At 55.9% G+C, this 14,205-nt stretch overlaps 1 protein-coding gene across 7 annotated transcripts in view; it reads right to left on the bottom strand.

The window, feature by feature from the left end:
• Window positions 1–2,620: 2,620 nt before the first annotated feature.
• The window catches only part of UVSSA (UV stimulated scaffold protein A), a 41,984-nt gene continuing 30,399 nt past the window's right edge, over window positions 2,621–14,205 (bottom strand). For 6 of the 7 annotated variants that reach the window (XM_024355942.3, XM_063808566.1, XM_063808568.1 and 3 more), the window contains exons 11-14: window positions 10,662–10,845; window positions 9,904–10,012; window positions 6,945–7,119; window positions 2,621–4,995 (exon numbers count right to left, since the gene is read on the bottom strand). In XM_024355942.3, the coding sequence (XP_024211710.2) occupies window positions 4,902–4,995; window positions 6,945–7,119; window positions 9,904–10,012; window positions 10,662–10,845 (562 nt within the window). In that variant the 3' untranslated portion in view covers window positions 2,621–4,901. The remainder of the gene's footprint in view (window positions 4,996–6,944; window positions 7,120–9,903; window positions 10,013–10,661; window positions 10,846–14,205) is intronic. The other variant, XM_054683680.2, reaches the window with a different exon arrangement.

Genomic DNA, 14,205 nt, shown 5'->3' with positions numbered 1-14,205 from the left:
TATACAACTCTACAAACGAATCAGACCCAACAGGCATCTATACAACACTACAAACCAACCTCTGACCCAACAGGCTTCTATTCAACACTACAAACCAATCAGACCCAACAGGCATCTATACAACACTCCACCCAATAAGAGCAGGATAGATATTCTTCAACACTCTGGGACAGAAAATACGGTATGCCAATAAAATAACTCTCAATACATATAAAAGACAGGAAATCATACAATCTATGTTTTTTAGCCATAATGGAGTGAAATAAGAAATCAGTAACAGGCCAGGTATGGTAGCTCATGCTTGTAATCCCAGCACTTTGGGAGGCAAAAGTGGCAGGATCACTTGAGCCCAGGAGTTCCAACACAGCCTGGGCAACATAGTCGGACCCTGTCTCTACAACAAAAATTTTAAAAATTCAGCCAGGCTTGGTGGCTCATGCCTGTAGTCTCAGCTACTCAGGAGGCTGAGGTGGGAGGTCAAGGCTGCAGTGAGCTGCGATCACGGCACTGCACTCCAGCCTGGGAGACAAAGTGAGATCTTGTCTCTCAAAAATAAGAAAAGTCAATAACAGAAGGAAACTTGGGAAATTCACATATATGTGGAAATTAAACAGCAAACTCTTAAATAACCAAGAGATAAAAGAAGAAATCACCAGAAAAATCAGAATATACTTTTGGATTTAAAAAAGGGAAAACACAATATAGCAGAACTTAAGGGATGTAGTAAATCCATGCTGAGATAAAGATTCATGGCTACAAATGTCCGCGTGAAAAAGACTTCAAATCAGTAAGCTAATTCTCCATCTTAAGAAACAAGAAAAGGAAGAGAAAATAAAACCCAAAGCAACCCAAAGGAGATAATAAAGATGACAGTGGAAATTAACAAAATAAAGAATGGAAAATCAGAGGGGACAATACACAAAACCAGAAGTTGTTTCTTTAAATAGATCAACAAAATGGATAAATCTTTAGCTAGACTAAGGGGAGTAAAAGAGAGAAGAATCAAATTACTAAAACCAGAAAATACTATGAATAGGCTGGGAGCATTGGCTAACATCCACAATCCCAGCACTTTGAGAGGTCAAGGTGGGAGGGTCACTTGAGGCCAGGAGTTTGACAAAGATCAGCCTGGACAACACAGCAAGATCCTGTCTCCACAAAAAAATTTTAAAGAAAATTAGGGCTGGGTGTGGTGGCTCATGCCTGTAATCCCAGCACTTTGCTAGGCTAAGACAGGAAAATTTCTTGAGGCCAGGAGTTTGAGACCAGCCTGGCCAACATAGTGAGACCCCATCTCTACCAAAAATAAGCTTTTAAAAAATTAGCCAGTCATAGTGCCATGCCCCTGTAGTCTTAGCTACTCAGGAAGCTGAGATGGGAAGATTGCTTGAGTCTGGGAGGTCAAAGCTGTAGTGAGCCATGATTGTGCTACTGTACTCCAGCCTGGGTGACAGAGCAAGACTCTGTCTCAAACAAAACAAAACCAAAGACAGAAAATTAGCTGAATGTGGTGGTGCATGCCTGTGGTCCTTCCTACTGGGGAGGCTGAGGTGGGAGGATCACTTGGGCCCATGAGTCTGAGGTTGGAGTGAGCTATGATTGCACCACTGCACTCCAGCCTGGGCAACAGAGTGAGACCTTGTCAGTTAAAAAAAATTTTTTTAATGCTATGAACCATTATATATGAACAGATTGCAACAAAGAACCTAGAAAGGGACAAACTCCTGGAAAGATGCAAACTACTGGAACTAAACAGATCTATAATAAATGAAGATACTGAATTAGGGAAAAAAATCCCACAACGAAAAGCCCAGCCTTCACTGGTAAATTCCACCAAATGTTTAAATAATTAACAACAATCTTTCACAAACTCTTCCAAAAAATAGGAGGGGAGGGAACACTTCCCACCTCAATCTATGAGGTCAGTAGTGACGTGACTAAAGCTAAAGACATCACAAAAAGACTACAGCCCAGTATCCCTCATGAATACAGATGCAAAATCCTAGCAAACCAAAGCCAGCAGCATAGAAAAAGGATTATACACCATGAACAAGTAGAATTTGCCCCATGAATGCAAGGTTGGTTCAATATATGAGAAACAATGTAATATACTGTATCACTACAATAAAGGACAAGAATCATACTATCATCTCGACAGATGGAGAAAAAGCATCTGACAAAATTCAATACTTTATGACAAAAACACTCAACAAACTAGGAGGAGAAGGTAACTTTTTCAACCTGATAGAAGCATCTACACAAAACTGCATTGTTAGCATCACACTCAATGGTGAGAGACCGAAAGCTTCCCGCTAAGATCAAGAGTAAGACGAGGATGTCTGTTCTCACCACATCTATTCAACATTGTCCTGGAGGTACTAGCCAGAGCAATTAGGTAAGAGAAATAAAAGAAATCCAGATTAGAAAGAAAGCTGTTTGCAGATGACATGATTTTGTGTATGGAAAATCTTAGGGAACATACAACTAATTAGAATGAATAAACAAGTTCAGCAAGGAATGCTGGATACAAGATCAATACACAAAAGTCAGTTGTACTTCCACATATTAGCAATGATCAGCCCCAAAGTGAAATTTGGAAAACAATTACATTTGTGATTGCTTTTGTAAATGCAATTTATAATCTTTTAATAATTTATAATTGCATTTATAGTCCTTTTGGTTATAAATCAAAAATAATAAAATATGAGTAAATTTAACAAAATAAGTGAAAAACTTATATACTGAAAACTACAAAATACTGTTGAAATAAATTTTAAAAGACTCAAATAAATGGAAAGATAATCAGAAGCTCATGACTCAGAAGATTTAATATTAAGACGGTAATACATCCCAAAGCAATCTCTAGATTTAATGTAATTCCTATCAAAAATCTCAGCTGCTTTTTTTTTTTTTTGAAGAAACTGATGAGTGGATCCTCAAATTCATTTGGAAATGCAAGGGATGCAGAAGAGTCAAAACAGCCTTGAAGCAGAACAAAGTAAAACTTCTCACAACAAAGCAGCACTGATCAAGGCACTGTGGCACTGGCATAAGGTTAAACAGGTCAATGGAATAGAGTCAAGTGCCCAGAAATAAGCCTGTACATTTTTGGTCAACTGATTATCAATAATGGTGCGAAGATAATTCAATGGGGAAAAATAATGTTTTCAACAAATGGTGCTGGGACAACTGGATATCCACATGCAAAAGAATGTGGGCTCTTACACCACACACAAAACTTAATTCACAATGGATCAAAGATCTACACATAAGAGCTGAAATTATAAAATGCTTATTAGAAACTAGGTGTAAATCTCTGTGATCTTGGATTAGGTGATGGCTTCTGAAATGTGACAGCAAAAGCATAAGCAACAAAAGAAAAAAACAGATAAATTGCTGTACTTCATCAAAATTAACTTTTGTGCTTCAGAGGACACTATCCAGAAAGCGAAACAACAGTATGGAAGAAAGTTTTTGCAAATCAGCTGAGTGCGGTGGCTCACACCTGTAATCCCAGCACTATGGGAGGCCGAGGTGGGTGGATCACGAGGTCAAGAGATCAAGACCATCCCAGCCAACATAGTGAAATCCCGTCTCTACTAAAAATACAAAAATTAGCTGGGCGTGGTGGTGTGCGCCTGTAGTCCCAGCTACTCAGGACGCTGACGCAGGCGAATCGCTTGAACCCAGGAGGTGGAAGTTGCAGTGAGCCGAGATCACGCCATTGCACTCCAGCCTGGCGACAGAGCAAGATTCCATTTCAAAAATAAATAAATAAATAAATAAAGTTTTTGCAAATCACATGAGGATCTAGTATCCACAGTATACATATAAACTCCTGGCCAGGAGTGGTGGCTCATGCCTGTAATCCCAACACTTTGGGAGACCGAAGCAGGAGGATCGCTTGAGGCTAGGAGTTCGAGATCACCGTGGGCAACACAGTGAGACCTCATCTCTACAAAAAATTTAAAAAATTAGCCAAGTGTTGTGGTGTGTGCCTGTAGTCCCAGCTACCTGGGAGGCTGACGTGGAAGGATGGCTTGAGCTCAGGAGTTTGAGGCTGCACTGAGCTATGATTCTGCCACGGCACTCAGCCTGGGTAAGAGCAAAAGCCCATCTCTAAAAGGAAAAAAAAAAAAAAAAAGCAACTGTTACAACTCAAGATAAATCATTCAATTAAAAATAGGCAAGAGGTTTGAATAGACTCCTCTCCAAAGGAGATACACAAATGGCCAGTAAGCCCACAAGAAGATGTTCGGTCTCCTTCTCCAATGCTGCTGTGAACATGGGTGCACAAGCTTCCGCACGGACAGGTTTTCACCTCCTTTGTTTTATACATTGGAGGGGAACTGCATGGATAAACCTTGAAAACAACGCCAAGTGTAAGAAGCCAGGGACAAGAGGACACATGTATGAAAAGGCACATCCAGAAGCAGAAAGCAGATGACTGAACGGTTCACTAGCCTTTGTGTTTGTGTTAAAAACAGCATTTGCACAAAAGTGGGTTTCCCAGAGTTCCTCTGAGTGGTCGCCTCCTGGCTGGGGAATGCACGCTCTGAAGGCTGAGCTGCGCACACATTCCGTCCGTGCTGAACCCCACACCACGACACGCACTGGCCTCACGAGGACTCGCAGAAGCCCTCTGGAACAGGGTCGCTGCCTGTGTTCACATCTCCAGGCCCGAGGGCCTCTTCTGCGAGGCCAGACCCATCACCAGACGATGCCGAACCCTGTAGCAGCAGAGCGGCCGTACCTTCAGGGCATTGCAACGCACCATTTCTTTACATCAAACACAGTAATAGACACAGCATGGTTACTGCCCAGACCCACGCCCACTCTGCTGTCCTGAGACACTGGCAGAGGGAGAAAGTGCTGATGGCCAGTGCACTGGGCCCCGCTCTCTAGTTCAGTGCGTAGTTAAACTGGTTTGAAAACTTCTCGTGCTTCTTCTGGTCCATCCGGTTCATGGCTGCCACTACCCTCCGCACAGCTGCCCTGTGGGGAAACAAGGCAAGATGTGACTTGGGAGGCTTCCGCCAGGGGCCTGGGCTCCCAGTGGCGGCATCACCAAAGTTAGGCGCTGGTCCTGGGGCAACTGCTGCCCTCGGACACTGACAGACTGCCTGTGGGTGCCACCTTCAGAGACAGATGGGCGACGGGCCCCTCGGCCCTGGCCCGAGACAGACAGGCTTAGAAAGGGCCGCCCCAGGTCCCAGAAGCGGAGTCTGCGGCGGGTGGTTCTGCGCGGTGAAGGTGGCCCCAGCCCCACCTTGGCACTTCTCCTGTGGCCTCCCACACTCCAGGATGAGGGCAGCCTCCCCCTTGGCCTCCCGGGGAGCGGCCTCGCAGGAGATGCAGCCAGGAGGCGTCAGGACGGCCCTGCCCGCTGCTGCACGCACGGCTCCACGGCCAGGGCTGGAAACCTGGAGGGCTGCAGCAGGGGGGGCACGGGCCAGGCAGGCATTCCGGGGAGCAGGATGAGGTGTGCTGTGCTGACCAGCTCAGCTGCTGCGACCCACGAGGGTGTGGAGCTGTGGAGCCAGCAGGGCCTGAGGCCACAATGTGGTGAAGCTGCCGCTCAGCTGCGGCCCCTGTGGGGCTGCCAGGAGCTGCTGTGGGGGCCCCTGTGGGGCTGCCAGGCGCTGCTGTGGGGGCCCCTCGAGGCAGGGTTTTGCCTGTGGTCACCCCAGATCCTTTCTGTAGGGAGGGGTCTGGGCCACACAGCTGTGGCGAAGAGCCAGCTCCTGCCATGGGCTTCAGTGTCCCCATGAGACACAGGGAGGAGGCCTGGCATAGGCCCACTGGCCATTCCTCCTCCTGGGCATCAGCACCAAGGCTGGCCTCTGCCCCTGGCTGATCCACGGAAAAACAGCCTCACCCTGAGCTCCAAGGGCTAAGGTGCCTTGGGTGGCTGGCATACGGGATGGGTCCAGCCCTGTGCCAGGGGCCCCAGGCAGCCTCTCCACAGCCCCCACCAGCGCCCCTGCCCCACCCAAGCAAGGCTGTGGATGTACCACCCACAAGCCTGGGGGAAGCCTGGTCTGAGTGCTGTGAAGGCGCCTCCCACCCGAGCCCACTCAGGCCGGTGCACGGTCATGCTGGCCAGGAGGGGCCTCCTCTGCCCGGTACACTTAGCACCTTCCAGGTGTGTCCAAGGGAGGGTTTCTGGGATGGCGATGGGTGGGGGCCACCTCACTGGTGCTACCAGACAAACCTGCACCAGCAGGGACTTGACACAGATTTGGGAGGGAGCCAACAGCCTCAGGTGGCTTCTAAACAAGCATTCTGGATTTTCTTGGGCGAGAACAAGGCAATATGAAGACAGAAACACAAGGCCATGCGAGTGGCTGGTGCCCCAGCTGACAGACTGCACGCAGGGACGCCGGGCTGGTGGGCTTCGCACTCTGGCCCTGCCAAGTCCTCACCAGTCACACAGGCCCATGCTGGGCTGCAGAGACACCAGGCCAGCCTCCCAGAGCCAGTGCTCAGAGAAGACACGCTGGGGCTGGGCTCTGCTGGGGCTGACGTTCTGCCCGCCTTTGCAGTCATCGCCCTCCCTGAAGTCACCGCTGCAGAAATATGCAGGCACTGACCTGGGGGTACAGCCAGGCAAGGGAGAGACGAGGGGCTCACTCTGCACCAGCCGAGGCCTGTGTCCTGGCATGGCTCCCCCAGGAAGCGAGGATGGCGGTGCCTGGCGGTCGAGCCCCTCTTATCCTGGGGAATGCTCAGGGGCGTTCCTGAGCAGACCCTGCCTGCTGCCCCTGCTGGCTGGCACTGCCCCTCCCCGGGGAAAGGCCGGGTGGTCCCCCAGGGGAACTCAAAGCAGGGGAGCCCCTGGAGGCCCCAAGTCCCTGGAATATCTTGGAGCTCAGATGGCCCCCCTCGAACACCCTCACACGGGGGGGCCACGCGGTGGGAGGTGACCCAGCAGCCACTCTTACTTGGCAAAGACTTTTCTCCCAATGCGAGCGCGGGCGGTATCAGCCTGAGCCTTCAGGTTGGTGAGGCTGGGGTACATCCTCTTCTTCCCCCTGCCTTTCCCGCTATACCTGGACGAGCCGAGATCCTGCCCTGTGGCTGCTTCCACGTCTCTCATCAACTCAGGGTCCTGCCATTCTGCAAACAAAACTCAAGCACTTCAGGAGACGTCTGGCACTGACCAGAGCCCCTCTTACCCGAGGCCCCCAGGAGGGGCTCTTGGTCTCGTCCTGACGGGGGGCTGGGTCGCCTTGCCCACGGCCGTACCCTGGCAGCAGCAAGCCTGAGAGGATGCTCGGCGGGTAGGGTTCCCTGAGCAACAGGCTGGGGAGGGTGGGCATGCTGGCCCCCACAGGGTGAAGGCGACACAGAGCTTGCCCCCACCGCCCCACACCCCCACAGGCCCCTGCAGCCCAGAGATGGGGAGCGGGGGCTCAGCCCAGAGGCCACTCCTAGGGCACCCATGGGCCTCCCAGGCTGGAAGGCGGCTAAGGCCAGCGGTTGGGGGATGGCACCATCCGCAAGCTCCTTTCCTGCCTGCAGGCTGGACCGTGCCCCACTAGGCAAACTGTGGCCCTGCTGGACACGCCTGCTGGTGGGGACGTATGTGTGGCAGGGCTGGGCCGAGCATGATGCTCAGCAAAGGGCTTTTCTTTTTCGTTGATCCAAAGATGACCTGGCCTCAGGCCTCAGAAATGCAGGCTGGGGCTCTCCTAGACAGAATTGCCCTTCCCAAGCAAGCCATGCATTGTCTGCTTGAGGCCCTGTGGCAGTGAGGGGACAGAAATGTCAACAGCCCCACTGGGCAGCCTCCCAGGCTGAGAGTACCCACCGTGCAGATGGCACTGAGGCCCTCGGGGGTCACAGGCCCAGGCTTCCTGTGGGGTTCCCCACACAAGGTGGAGGTGGGCCTCCACCAGGTGTGGTGCTGGTCGGGCTCGGGAAGGCCACCCCTGACGGGACTGTGATGGCCAAGGGACTTACAGACAACCCTGGCTCACAGAAGGGGGCCAGGCACCAATGCTCCAGAGGCACCCGCTCCTGCAGACAGGACCCCACGAGCTGAGCCAGTGGGACCAGGCCACGGGGGCGACCAGGCCACGGGGGCACATCCCTGGAGGAATGCCCACATCTCGGACGGATGGCCAGGCCTCCCAAGTGGATTCTTTGAAGTGAAGGAATATGGGGCCCACAATTCAGATACGGGAACGATTAATCCAAGATTAAGGAAAACTGTCCAAACAGTTTATCTCCCAGTAATAAGAAGGCGCCACAGTTTAGGAACCCGGTGAATGGAGCAATTGTTTAAACACAACGAAAAAGCCCCGGCACCCAGCAGAGATGGAGCGAGCGTCTCAGTGAAATGAAGGAGCAATTTAAAAGCCTTTGAGGAAAATCAATAGATGCTGGGACCGCGCGGCCTTCCTGGGCGCTGACGGGCCCTGCAGCAGCACGCACATTGTCACTGAGGTTAGCGCCAGGGAAAGGAAAATTGTGCCGTGCGCGAGGGAGGCGGGGATCAATACCGTAGTTAGTAAAGAGACGCTATTTCACATCTGACTGGCCAGCGCTGGCCGCAGCCCGCGGCCTGATACCTGTTTGTTAACAAGTCACCAAGGGCTGGAAAACCAGATACTCTTCAGGGTTGACACAAAAAATAGGCACTTAATTTGCTCCTGAGTGTGAGCCACCAGGGAAGGCCTCACCCGGAGATTAGCAGGTCAGGGCCCTCCCGCCGCCCAGGGCTGAGCTGCTGCCTCTGGGCATCAGGCTGCACTCAACATCCGCCTCTCATGACCAGAGTGCAAGACGCCCGGGAGCCATGACAGAGACAGCTTGGAAGGGATCCTGGGCCCCCAGCGCTGCTCTTCAAGACAAGGTGTGAACCCCCACTTCGGGCCAGGGCCAGGCCTGCAGGTGTGGCCACTCTCCAGAAGGGACCGAGGCCAGGCGGGGACTCACATCTGTAATCCCAGCACTTTGGGAGGTGAGACAGGAGAATCCAGGAGTTCAAGACCAGCTTGGGTAATACAGTGCCACCCCACCTCTACTAAAAATAAAAATACAAAAATTAGTCGGGCATGGTGGCATGATAATTCCAGCTACTTGGCAGGCTGAGGCATGAGGATCGCTCGAACCTGGGAGGCCATGACTGCGCCACTGCACTCTAGCCTGGGTGACAGAGAGAGACCCTGCTTCAAAAAAAAAAAAAAAAAAAAAAAAAGCCAAATCAAAGTTAAAAAGAAGAGAGAGCGCCTGAGGCTGGCCAGGGCCTCTAAAAACAAATCTTCCTTGGAAAACAGATATGCAGGGTGGGCAGATGGGCCCGAGGGGAGGCAGGGCGGGCAGATGGGCCTGGGGTGAGACAGGGTGGGCAGATGGGCCCTGCTGATGTGGCAGTGCTGCCCCACAGTGGCCTTGCTGTCCGGGGCCTCTGGGTACCCGCACTCCTGCCGCCACAGCAGTGGCCACACGCCTCCTGAACAGAGCTGTGGCCACCTGCACACTGAGGCAGGTGCAGGGTATGGCTGAGGAGGCCAGAGGGGTTCCTAGAAGCCACTCTGGGCTCAGCCCAATCACTTCTCTCGCCTTAAGGCCTTCACCTGCCTGAAAACGCGGGGAAGCAGGACCCAGCCACACAGATGGCACCTGTGGCTTCGGGGCCGTGGGTGCCCACCTCCCAGTCAGGGCCTCATGAACACGTGACCCCCTAAAGCTGGAGCATCCTCTGGAGCCCCCAAACCCAGGACCCTCAGGGCAGCATCCCCTCCTGATTCTGCCAGTTATGACTGAGAGGCTTGTAGCTCCATGGACGAAGCTGGCAGAGCGGGTGCTCTGTGACTCTGCAGACACACCCCAGGCCACTAGTGGCAGTGAGTCCCAGGCTGTGCCTCCCACGGTGCCCGCCCCGTCCAGACCTACCTGGGCGCTCCTGCTTCTGCAGCTGCCGCCGCTGCTCGCGAGCCCTGTCTTCCGGGTCGAGTGGCCGTCCTTCATCGTCCCTTGGAACAATCTTCCCATGGAAAGGGCACTGCACAGCAAGGACACGGTGGCTGACGGTGGGGAGGGGTCCGCTTGCCTTGACCACCTCCCCCCACCACCACGACTTGGGCACAAACAGCGACCAGGGTGGGTGGTATCGCAGAGCCAAAGTGTACACAACCTGGAATCACGCGCCCCTCAGAGGAGGGCGTCCTGAGAGCCACAGGGACGTGGGGATGGCTCCGTCCCTCCTCTGGAGCCGGGAGGTCTTGGGCAGCTGTGGAAAGTCTAGGCCTCCCTCATCCAGCATGGCCATAGCGACCCCCCTGCACCATGCCCAGCTGCCAGGCTGGGAGCTGCCCTGGCCCCCTGGCCTCTCCTCACTTCTGAGGATCCCAGGCCCAGCACAGACCCGGGCTGCAACCATGGAGGATACTGTGTGTCTTGGCCCCCGGAGAGTCCCCAAGCCGTGTACCCAGGTGTCAGGCTTCAGGGCCGTGGGCAGGAGCCCCAGACACCATTCTCTGATGGCCAACGGCTAAGCAATTTCTGCCCACCACGGATAAGCCCCTTCCATGGGCTTCTCAGTGCTCACAAGCACCCTGACCCAGGGCAGGGGCAGGTGGGGCTCAGCACCCCTCTGGCTGCCCCACCTGGTCCAGCCCACACCCACCCCCGCCCTCGGGCCACGGCCTCACCTTCAGCCGGTCTTGGCGCTCACAGAGCCGGCCGTCTGGCCTCGGGGCACGGCACCAGTGCTGCACAGGCTCAAACTTCCCGGCAAAAGTGATGTGGCGGCTCCGGAGCATCTCGGAGATGTCGGCATTGACCACTTCCTCCTCCACCTCGCTGGGCTTCCAGAAGCGGTGCTGGGAGTCAGACCTGCAGACACAGCCAGAGGCCCTCATAGCATCTGCAGGGACCCCAGAAGAGCGTGGCCACGGTGGTGCAGGCACAGGGGAAGGCCAAACACCACTGCAGCCCAGCCACCCCAACACTGTGGACAGCACCCAGGCAGAAGAACACGGTCACTCCCGGCTGGGTCTGAATTCTGACGCCACGTGAACCAGCCGCGCGACCACGGGCACGACCGCCTGGGTCTGAATTCTGACGCCACGTGAACTAGCTGCGCGACCACAGGCACGACTGCCACCTGCAAGATGGGCTCTCCCTACAGGGCAAGGGCGACAGCTGCTGCGTCCTTGAGGCGTGACCTTGAAGGCCAACGGGGCATCCACATGAAGGTCGTCCTTCCACTGCAGGGACGTAAGGACAGGGCGGTAGCGCACCAGGAGAAGGAGTGAAGGCCGTTCAGCCCTTGGCAGCACAGAGGGGCCGGGTGCTGGAGACCAGACTCCACTGCCCCAGGCGTCCCAGGTCTCCCAGGCGTCCCAGGTGCGTCCGCTCCCACGCTCTGCTGTTGTCATCAGCCTGGTTAGGGACGCTTTCCGGCGGATGCCACGGGATGGGGGGGCTGGGTGTGCCGGCCAAGAGGAGGCCGGCCTCAGAGGACTCCGCCCCCTGCCCACCTGGATGCTCAGGCAGGGGAGAAGTGTCTGAGGGGCCCTCACACAGACCAGACTGCCCCTGTGCTGCCACCAGGCCTCCTTCTAGGGCACACAGCCACAGTTGGGGCCAGCAGGAGCCGGGGAGGACAGATGGGCAGTGCCAAGGGCTCCCAGTGATGAGAGGCTGCTCATTGCCTGCTGACTGGGGAACGGTCGGCTCTGCCCGAAGCTCCCGGGCTCCCACACCCTGTGCCTGAGGATGCTGGAGGAGCAGAGCCCAGCAGCCCTGCCCTCACCCCGGGTCCACAGACAGGAGCACAGCCCCAGGCACGGCCCACACTAGGGAGAAGGGACCAGCAGTAGGCCCTGCCCTGGGGCTGCCTGGACCTCATTTCTGCATCCACCTTGGTCTGGGATGAGGCTGGTTTGGGATAAGGCAGTGGGTGGGAACGCAGGCAGAATGTGCTGCCCAGGGCCTTGGCCCCACTACAGGCAGAGGCGTCTCGGGCAAAGCCCTGGTGGGCTGAAGAGCACCTGGCCATGTGCCCCGCAGTCGAGGAGGTACATGCGGCTCCCCCGAGGGTGCCTGACCGCCCGGCCAAATGCTTCCTGCCGCACCCAAGGCCCCGTGTGAGAAGCAGCGATGCATTCTGCCACCCGGAACTCGGACCAGAGACGCCCCGTGGATCGCAGTGAGAACACTCAGGAGCCAGCGCACAGCAGCCACACCATGGGCTCCACCGCTTCCTCCCCGTCCAGGTGCAGGGATGCTCCCCTCTACTCCCCTCGGCCGAGGACCACCGGCTATTTTTTTTTTCAGACAGAGTCTTGCTCTGTTGCCCAGGCTGGAGTGTGATGGTGCGATCTCAGCTCACTGCAAACTCCGCCTCCTGGGTTCAAGCGATTCTCCCGCCTCAGCCTCTTGAGTAGCTGGGATTACAGGCGCACGCCACCACGCCTGGCTAATTTTTATATTTTTAGTAGTGATGGGGTTTTGTCATGTTGGCCAGGCTGGTCTCGAACTCCTGGCCTCAAGTGATCCACCTGCCTTGGCCTCCCAAAGTGCTGGGATTACAGGCGTGAGCCACTGTACCCAGCCGGGGCCCGCCAGCCCTCTGTGTACCAGGACGGCTTTGTTCTAGTGGTTGCCTGTGGCCGCCACCCCCATCAGCCCTGTCTCCCACCACGGCCTGGCCAGGCCCTGGCTTCCCGGACCCGCATCATCTTGACCTCCTGGATGAAAGGGGCGAGCCCAGGCTCTCCGAGATCCCTAAATGTGGCTGAGAGCCAGAGGGCAGGACCCCTCCACCTGGTGAGGGAACGTGGGGTGAGCAGCCCCTGCCATCCTGGCTAGGGGCCAGCCAGGAGGAGTGTGGCCCTCAACTGGCTGTGGGGCACATGTGGCACCCAGGTGGCATCTCCTGCACCAGCCCATGTACCCCCACCCACGCAGCTGACATGGGGCCCTTCCCCAGCCTGGGCCGCTGCCATGTGTAGGCTGCAACTCCATCAAGCCAACCACAGCAGTGTGCAGGCAGTTGGGGGAAACATGAAGCCGTGAGCTCGATGCACCAGGTGCGTGGTGCTGATGGGCCAGGCAGGTGGAACGTGAAGCCAGGCCTGCCCAGCAGGGCCCCGGTGCCATCCAAGACTAACCGGGTCCTCACCAGCAGCTGCTCAGGCCTCTCTCTCAGCCCAACTGCCTGGGGGCTCAGGGCAAAGCCTGTGGTCCTGGGGACGGGCCAGGCAGGTGGGAGGAGGGACGGGCATCCGCTTCTCGGTGGGAGCTTTGCTGGGCGTCACCTGCCAGGCTCAGAAACCAAGCACTGGCCTTGGGGCACCCCTGGTGGCAATGTGTGACAGGGACAGCTGTTTCTTCCCGACCTCTCCGGCCGCTGAGCAGTCTGCCCAGCCCCTCCCTCCTCACACTGTCCCTAATCTGGCCCCCACTAGGGGCGGTGTCTGTGGAGCCCTGAGGACGGGGCCCTCAAATCTCAGTCCTGCCGTGAGTGAGACCAGGGCCTGCCTCGCTTACCATCCTGCTCTCGTGTGTCGTGTGTGAGCCCAGCAGAACCCCGGGAACACAGGCAGCTGTGGACAATGTGCCAGGACGTCCCGGCACTCGGGGCCCGTTCCTGGGCATCCAGACACAGAGGCAGTGGCTGCCCTGGGCACACGGTGCTCCTCAGGCCCTGAAGCTGCCCCAGGACCCTTGCCCGGCTCCCCTGCCCGCCCGCTCTCTGGAGGTTCTGACATCAGCCCCTCACACGGATGAGACGCTCCCGCATCACGCTGGTCTTCCCAGCCCCGCAGACCCCGCAGCATTGGCTTTAGTGGTTACGGTGTTTGCACAGGCAGCCCGGCCCTTGAAACGGGTGCTGTGGGGACGGCAATATTCCGTGTCACACCTGGCCCTGGGTCTTGATGGCGGGGACTGGCAAGAGGCCAGGGGGACCCACCTCTGCCCTCTAAGGAAGACGCCTTAGGGTGACCTTCCATCCCAGGACACAGCCTTGGCACTGTCCTCCCCGCCCTCTCTCGGGTGTGGAGAACCGTCCTGCGGCAGGAGCTGAGGAGGTGGCAGGGGCCCCGCTCCCCCGATAGGCCGTGCCAGCGAGCTGTGGCAGGCGCTGGAGTACCCAGGTGGCCTCTTGAGGCCCAACGGTCCGGACCTTCGCACAGATGACCCCCATGTGCCCCCTTCTGCTGCAGCTTCACAGAGAAGAGGCCGGCG

Source organism: Pan troglodytes, chromosome 3 (genome assembly GCF_028858775.2).
Source record: "Pan troglodytes isolate AG18354 chromosome 3, NHGRI_mPanTro3-v2.0_pri, whole genome shotgun sequence".
NCBI lineage: Eukaryota > Metazoa > Chordata > Mammalia > Primates > Hominidae > Pan > Pan troglodytes.
Note: the sequence above shows the minus strand (reverse complement) of the source record. Positions and strands in the feature narration are given on the sequence as shown.